The 7,677-nt window shown below is 37.0% G+C and overlaps 1 protein-coding gene across 2 annotated transcripts; it reads left to right on the top strand.

Annotated features, from left to right (window-relative positions):
* LOC107625443 (L-galactono-1,4-lactone dehydrogenase, mitochondrial) lies at window positions 459-6,925 on the top strand. 2 transcript variants are annotated; one of them, XM_021115956.1, is made up of 7 exons: window positions 459-1,385; window positions 1,921-2,171; window positions 3,332-3,514; window positions 4,014-4,434; window positions 5,235-5,375; window positions 5,578-5,742; window positions 6,772-6,925. In XM_021115956.1, exons 1-6 carry the CDS (start codon window positions 732-734, stop codon window positions 5,734-5,736), a joined length of 1,809 nt encoding a protein of 602 aa, XP_020971615.1. In that variant the 5' UTR covers window positions 459-731; the 3' UTR covers window positions 5,737-5,742; window positions 6,772-6,925. The 2 variants fall into 2 exon arrangements, with proteins under 2 accessions (XP_020971615.1, XP_016183561.1); XM_016328075.2 differs by lacking the exon at window positions 6,772-6,925 and having other exon boundaries at window positions 460-1,385; window positions 5,578-6,102.

The raw sequence follows: 7,677 nt of genomic DNA, 5'->3' as shown, positions 1-7,677 counted from the left end.
CAATAGTCTAAAGTTTTTCCCAAAGTCTTGAGACAAAGGGACTTTTTTGTCCATTTTCCAAAACTGACCTTCTACTAATGTGCCACGTGGGCAGCCGCAATGTAATGCCAGGTAAGCAGAACGGAGTCATGTTAGATTTTTCCATTGGATCTGACAAAGACATTTGTACGGAGAGACTAATCTATCTAACTTTTAAGGAGTTGAAAGACTTAAAAATATTTTTCAATGGTCAAAAACAAAAATATCTGCGAGACAAAAGGTCAAGGACTTATTTGTCCTTTTCTGTTTCGTATAAGATCGAAACCATCTTTGTGAGGTTAAAAAGTCATCCATGCACATGACTTTACACATGTTTCACGTTGATAGTAGACAACAACCCATTTCTTACTAACCTTACGAGGAGGGTGATTTTGTCATACTAGAGCCACCTTATAGTATGGTAAGTGGAAACAGACAGACAAAGCTTTGCCACCTTCACAACTACGTTCAGAGTAGACCACTTGTCACTCTGCCAAGCCACAGTGGAGGGATCACACCTGTGGATGTTTTTTCTGAGCCACACCATACAATTTCCCTTGTGACCCTTAAAAAACAACAGGAAGGTTCCCTGCTTTTGTTGGTGAGTCGCTTGTCTATCTTCGTCCAATTCTCGGTCACTCTGCTCACTCAACTGATAACTCTGCTTTCTACTCTTCAGCATTAGAGTTTCCACCTCTCTCTCTCTCTAAGCGATGCTGAGAGCTCTACTTCTCAAACGCGCCCTTCGTCTCCCCCATCACCATTACCATCACCACCGCTTCCACTCACATCCCCACCCTCTCCGAACCCTCCCCTCCACCACCATCCACCAGCACCTACGCCGCTTCTCCTCCTTACCACCGGAGCCCTCCACTGATGACCAAACCGTAAAGTACCTCGGCTACGGCGCCCTCCTCCTCTTCTGCGGCGCCGCCACCTACTACTCCTTTCCTTTTCCCGACAACGCGCAGCACAAGAAGGCGCAGATCTTCCGCTACGCCCCGTTGCCGGAGGACCTCCACACCGTCTCCAACTGGAGCGGGACCCACGAGGTCCAGACTCGCAACTTCCAACAGCCCGAGACCCTGAAGCAGCTGGAGGACATCGTCAAGGAGGCCCACGAGAAGAGGACTCGCATTCGGCCCGTCGGTTCGGGCCTATCTCCCAACGGCATCGGGCTGTCGCGGGCCGGAATGGTGAACCTTGCATTGATGGATAAGGTGTTGGATGTGGACAAGAAGAGCAAGACTGTGAGGGTTCAGGCTGGGATCAGGGTGCAGCAGCTTGTGGATGGAATCAAGGACCATGGCCTTACCCTTCAGAATTTTGCTTCCATTAGGGAGCAACAAATTGGTGGCATCATTCAGGTTCTTTAATTTCTAGGGTTCACGAATTGGTTGTGCTTTGATGAACTGGTTTTATGTGAGTCATTCTCTGAATTTGAGTTTCAATTGAATGGGTGTAAGTTAATATCATTTAGTTAATGGCATAGCATGATTTCACCAACTAGGTAGCGAACTGCTTACCAATTCAATCCGCGTACCTGAACGTCATATGTATATTTTCCACATAAAATATTTTATATATGGCGTACCGAGTTCCCGTTCCCATACTAGACTGTATTGCTTTCTATGTAACTATGGTTCATGGGTACATTATGCATGCCATATTGATTCAGCCACTTATTTGCCACCTATACTCAAATATGTAGAGTATTCCGTAATTTTTACAGTTGATGGTGTCTATACACAAATACTGGGTTGTTGAACTAATTTGGTCATTAATTGGCTACTGGATATGTTACACTGGATTCGTACATTATAATTGGTCTTGTTGAAGTGATTCTTACATTATGATTCATGTGAAGCTGGGAACTTCATCTGTTTTGCTCTTGGGCGTTAGGTTGGTGCACATGGAACTGGTGCAAGATTGCCTCCAATTGACGAGCAGGTGATTGCCTTGAAATTGGTGACCCCTGCCAAGGGGACAATTGAGATCTCGAAAGAGAAGGATCCAGAGCTGTTTTATCTTGCTCGTTGTGGTCTCGGGGGACTTGGAGTTGTGGCTGAAGTCACCCTTCAGTGTGTCGATCGACAGGAGCTTGTGGAGCACACAGCTATCTCATCTATGAATGAGATAAAGAAAAATCACAAGTAATTCTTAAGTGTTCTGTTTCCTTTTTATGTCTTTCTTCTTTGAAGTTAGCAAATACATTGGACACCATTGCCACGTTAATAAAATTGCGCTGTTTAGTAAAAGAGTGACTCAATCCATATGGTTTCCAAGTTCAAATCACTCTATGGTTTAGGTGGGTAAGATGGATGCCGCCTTAGTCCTATAAATAGAGGCTAGTTCTGTAATAGAGCCTCTGGAGTCTGATCTGATATAATAAAAATAAGCGAAGAAGAGTATTCTGACTTTCTGATAATTTAAATCCTTTTATAGCTTTGGGTTTGCAAATCTAGCTAGATTTTTCTGCCAAGATTCAGTATTTTGAATACAACTGAGCACCATGGTGGTGACTGCATGGCATTTGCTATTTCATTTTATTTATTTATTTCAGTGAAGGAGTTTAGTATAAGAATTTGGTCTATCACCCCAAAGAAAACATTTGGTGTGACATATCAACCATTTAGAGAATTTTTTTTTTCTAATTTACCTTTTAAAAATAAGTTTGGACTTAAAAAATTATGCTGCACTTAATGGCTGCTTGTAAGTTTGTTTTTGAAAAATGTTTGCATAATGAAAAACTTTAGACATGTAAAACAAATTCTTGTAAAACTGGAACTTCAATATGTTTTTTCCAAGTTGAATTTTGCACATAAAGAAACGGCAAATGGTAAATGGTAATTTTAAATGCAGAGAAAATATAATATATAGAAACATAATACAGTAAAGATGATCTTAGCCACCCATAAATGTGCACAATATCATAATAGTCCTTCATTTCAATGTATATTAAATTTGTACTCCAAAAAGCATTGCAATATCCTGTTAAATCTTGCATTTTGGATATTAAATTTGATTTTAACATGATATTAACAAAGGTCGTTGACTTTCACTGAACAATCAATTGTCCGAAAAGTGGGGACCACTTCAATATTTACATATATGGTTTGCAAACCAAAATTTACTAATGTAATCGTCTGGTTAGTATTTTAATCATATGCATGTGCAATCCACATATATTTCTGCTGCAGCGTTACTTGAATCTGCCTGTATCTTTTCTGTTAATTATCTTTTTGTCATTTGACCTAAGATAGTAGGGATCATCTTCAGAAGATTTAGATTGTCCCTTTTCCATCATATGCAGGAAATTGCTGTCTGAAAATAAGCATGTCAAGTACCTTCATATCCCATATACTGATTCTGTTGTGGTTGTGAGATGCAATCCAGTTTCAAAGTGGGGCCCTCCCAAGTTTAAACCAAAATATACCAAAGATGAAGCGATACAACATGTACGTGACCTTTATAGGGAGTCCCTCAAAAACTACGGGTACTGCTACACCTATTGCATTATTTTCAGTGTATATGGTTCACTGACAAAGTAATTTTCTCATTGCTTTGTTCTCAAATAAAGGCTATTAGAAGGTGCAGTTTGCTGTCCTAATTTTGGCATTTGTTTGGCTTCTTTTTCCCGATTTTATTTTATTTTATTTTGCTTAGACATTTTAAAATGATGTATACCTAACATTCTGATTAAGAATTAGATAGACAACATATGATAAGGATGGCATGATGTATCCTTTTCAGGGATGTCATGATGCTAATGGTTTCATATATATATTATTGGACATGGACTAGTAAAATGTTAATATTTTTTATTGATCTGAGAGTGGTTTATTCAAGCATTTATGGATACTTCGAAAGTGTCTCAGTAGCTTAATTTTATGTTGATGTTCTAATTATATCATAACATAAAGTTGACCGATTTACTATTTTACTGTTGCCATTTTGTGAACTTCTTTTCACATGATTACTATTCGTGTATACAGAGCATATGGATCTAAGGGTAGTTCATCAGGTGACAGTGAACAGAACATAGATGAGTTTTCTTTCACAGAATTAAGAGATAAGCTAATTGCATTGGATCCTCTTAATAAGGAACACATCATCAAAGTCAATCAAGCCGAGGCAGAGTTCTGGAAGAAGTCAGAAGGATATAGAGTTGGATGGAGTGATGAAATACTGGGCTTCGATTGTGGAGGCCAACAGTGGGTGTCGGAGACATGCTTCCCTGCAGGAAAACTAGCTAGCCCGAGCATGAAAGACCTTGAATACATTGAAGAGTTGAAGAAACTCATAGAGAAGGAAGACATACCGGCTCCTGCACCAATTGAGCAGCGATGGACGGCTAGCAGTAAGAGTCCCCTGAGTCCTGCTTCAAGCCCATTCGAAGATGATATATTTTCTTGGGTAATACTATCCTATCCTGGACAATTCAAATGATTGCTGATAGTACTATGAATATAATTCTAAATTATAGTTCAGCTGCAGAAATGGTATTACATGACCATATAATTTGAGCTTAGCACTATGCTTTCGTTATGTTTACTGTTCATTTGCTGTCTCATCCCTCATGAATTTTTGGTTATTAGATCAGCAAAATTTTCTGCTTTTGGTTACGTGACAATAATTGAAATGCATGAGCTTCCCATTCTTTTTCTAATGAGATTGTTTCGAATATGATTTAATTTCTTGGACATGGGGTTCAATTTTGACCAAGGTATGAAGTTTCACCATGATAGGAACAGGTTTGGAGTGGTTTATAGGAGGAGAGGTAAGGAGTAGATAAGCTGAATTTTCACTGCTTTCACTACTTAATTCATAATTGTTGCTGGTTAGCTCTTTTAAGCTAGTTTAGCAGGTTAGGAGCAGGAGTGCTAGGCTTAACTGCTGCTTATAAATACTAGGGGTTAGTTTGTTTTAGTGAGTTAGAAAAATTCTGTGTTGCTGTTAGTCCCAGAGTTGGTTAGATCCAATAGTGTACTTCAATAAGGGATTGTGATTTACAATCCCTAGTTCATCAATAAAATCCCTAATTTCTGCTAGATCCTTTCACACCAACATGCAAATTTTGTTTCAGAGCTTAACTGGTTTGCCGAGGGGAAAAGATATCCAAACTTGGTATTAAATCCTTTGGTTCCTCTATGAATTATAGCATCATTATGTTGGTTTGAAATGATTTGGTGGTCATGTTTATGTTAATGTTTCAGGTTGGTATTATCATGTACCTCCCAACCACGGATGCTCGCCAGAGGAAGGAGATAACCGAAGAATTCTTTCATTACCGACATTTAACTCAGGAAAAATTGTGGGATCAGTACTCTGCTTATGAACACTGGGCTAAGATTGAGGTAATAGTCTAACCATCTTAACGAAAATAATTGAACATGGACATGGAAGTCTTTATTGTCTCAGAACTGTAATGATGAGTCTTATCCATGAAATCCAAGTCTCCAATCTGTTGATATCATCTGCCACCAAACATTTGGAATTGCAAATTGAGTGAAATGTGTTTGAAATTTTTTAATTTCTCTGTTTATTACCTACCTTTAGGTTCCAAAGGACAAGGAAGAGCTTGCAGCTCTCCAAGCACGGATAAGACGGCGGTTTCCAGTGGATGCATACAATAAAGCGAGAAAGGAATTGGACCCCAACAAGATCCTATCAAATAACATGCTGGATAAGATCTTTGCAGAATCAAACACGCTATAATTTTAGGTTGGTAATTCGTTTACTTGTTCTTGTGCTAATTTTTGAAACAGCCACACTTTTTGAAACCAAGGTTGCATAATTTATCTGGTACACAATCAAGATTATTTTGCATTTTTCATCAACACATTCTTTCAGTTTATTGTGTAAGTTGAGTTGCCTTGAGCTGAAAGGAAGCTATAAGAATTGTGATGTCATGTAATATATCAAGATTCAAGTGGTGCTGGTTTGTTCCTTACATTCTGTTTTCACCCCAACATAAATAGGAAGCATAAAGATAGGGTGAAGGCAGAGGAAATGTACTGTGTTGATATACTTGTATAAGGAAAATTCTATGGGCACCTAAAAATTTCTGTTTCATCCTTTTCTTCTATAAGAATTAACAAGGGTTGGAAATTCGATTAAATTGGAAAATGAAATAAAAAAGTTGAGAACTTTTCTTGGTGTCGAATTTAGAAGTCAAAATGTGGGATTCTTGTAACATTAGGCCTTGTGTAAAATGTCTCCTCGTTTTTGTCGCCGTTGTTTCTGTTTCCTGGATTCATCTGTCATGGATACCGTGTGGGCTTGGCTGTCCCGATCTTCACTGCCATCTGCCAATGATTTAGTCCATCAGCTCCCTGCGAATTAGTACTTGGTTTCGAATCTCAGATTTGTTTTCGAATTTTTCTTTTATTTTTATGTTGTTGAATGTTGATGAAAGGGAGCCTAAGAGCAACGGTGGAGTTGTCTGTGTGATCTTAAGGTCATGGGTTCAAGTTGTGTAAACAGCTATTGATGTAATTATCAGGTGGCTGCCTGCATTATATCCTTTGGGTGCGGTTCTGTCCTAGACCCTGGGTTAACACGGTTAATCCAATACAAATAAACGTTTTATACAAGGGTCACTCTAGTGTAAAGATTGTAGATATACAGATATGTATGGTTCACCGACACGTGTTGTGAATGTGTGGTGTCACGGAGTAGGTTGATAGCAATGTTACATTTGCAAGGCTTGGTAGAAACTCAGCTTAGGCGGCTTTTCTTTCTGTGTAACAGGATTTTTTTGGGTCGTCTCTATCCAGCTACTTGTTGGGCTCTTTAGGCTTACTTATAAGATTGTATGGCAAGGGTCAATTTATGTTGAGACTGAAGGAAGAGCTTGTTTGAAATAGCTGCTATTAGAACATTGGTTATACTTCATATTTCCATTTAGAACGAGAAAAAATGAACATTATTCATATGTCTTAATAATGATAACATGTACATAATAAAAAAGTTTTTTTCTTTTTCCCATTTTAACTATGTATCCTTTGGCTCTCATAATAAAAGTAATTATACACACTAATAAGTTATTTTTTCATTTCAACTAGGTATTTTTCAAATGTAATCTTTTTTCAACTTATTTTTAAGTAAATTAAAAAATAATTGCAACATAACATACATAATTTAATGTTTCATGCATTATCTTTTCGATATTTATATTTAAAAATTTTAAAAATCTTGTTTGTCTAAAACTAAATTCAACACTTAGAGTAACAACCCAAACAAATTTCAAATTATAAAAACAATATCATAATCAAATCTTAAATAAACGAAACTCTAAACTCAAACAAATTTTAAATTACAAACACAACATTAAAGTTGACCTTAAATAAACCTAAATTCTAGATTCTAAACTTTAAACTATAAACTTTAAACGTTCAATTTAATAAATTCAAAATTCTAAACATTAAATACTAAACACTAAATATTAAATCCTACGTCATGTACCATAAACGCTAAATACTAAAATCTTAAACAAAAATAACCTACTATAGAGTGTGATACAATTTATTCTCTAAAATAAATTCAAATAACTTGTGAGAGTAGATGTACCATTTTTAATAAACCATTGAATTCATTAAATAAAAATTAAAAAAATGCTATAAAAAAGAGTATTAATGGACCTCAATAAATATAAAA

Source organism: Arachis ipaensis, chromosome B02 (assembly GCF_000816755.2).
Source record: "Arachis ipaensis cultivar K30076 chromosome B02, Araip1.1, whole genome shotgun sequence".
Lineage (NCBI taxonomy): Eukaryota > Viridiplantae > Streptophyta > Magnoliopsida > Fabales > Fabaceae > Arachis > Arachis ipaensis.
The sequence above is the reverse complement of the archived record's forward strand: the minus strand, read 5'-3'. Positions and strand labels throughout refer to the sequence as shown.

Excerpts from the sequence above, each read along its gene's own strand:
- LOC107625443 (XM_021115956.1), top strand. The coding sequence starts at position 732 with ATGCTGAGAGCTCTACTTCTCAAACGCGCCCTTCGTCTCCCCCATCAC. Across the intron at positions 4,435-5,234 it reads AAGATGATATATTTTCTTGG|GTTGGTATTATCATGTACCT; the intron begins GTAATACTATCC and ends TTAATGTTTCAG. Across the intron at positions 5,376-5,577 it reads AACACTGGGCTAAGATTGAG|GTTCCAAAGGACAAGGAAGA; the intron begins GTAATAGTCTAA and ends ACCTACCTTTAG.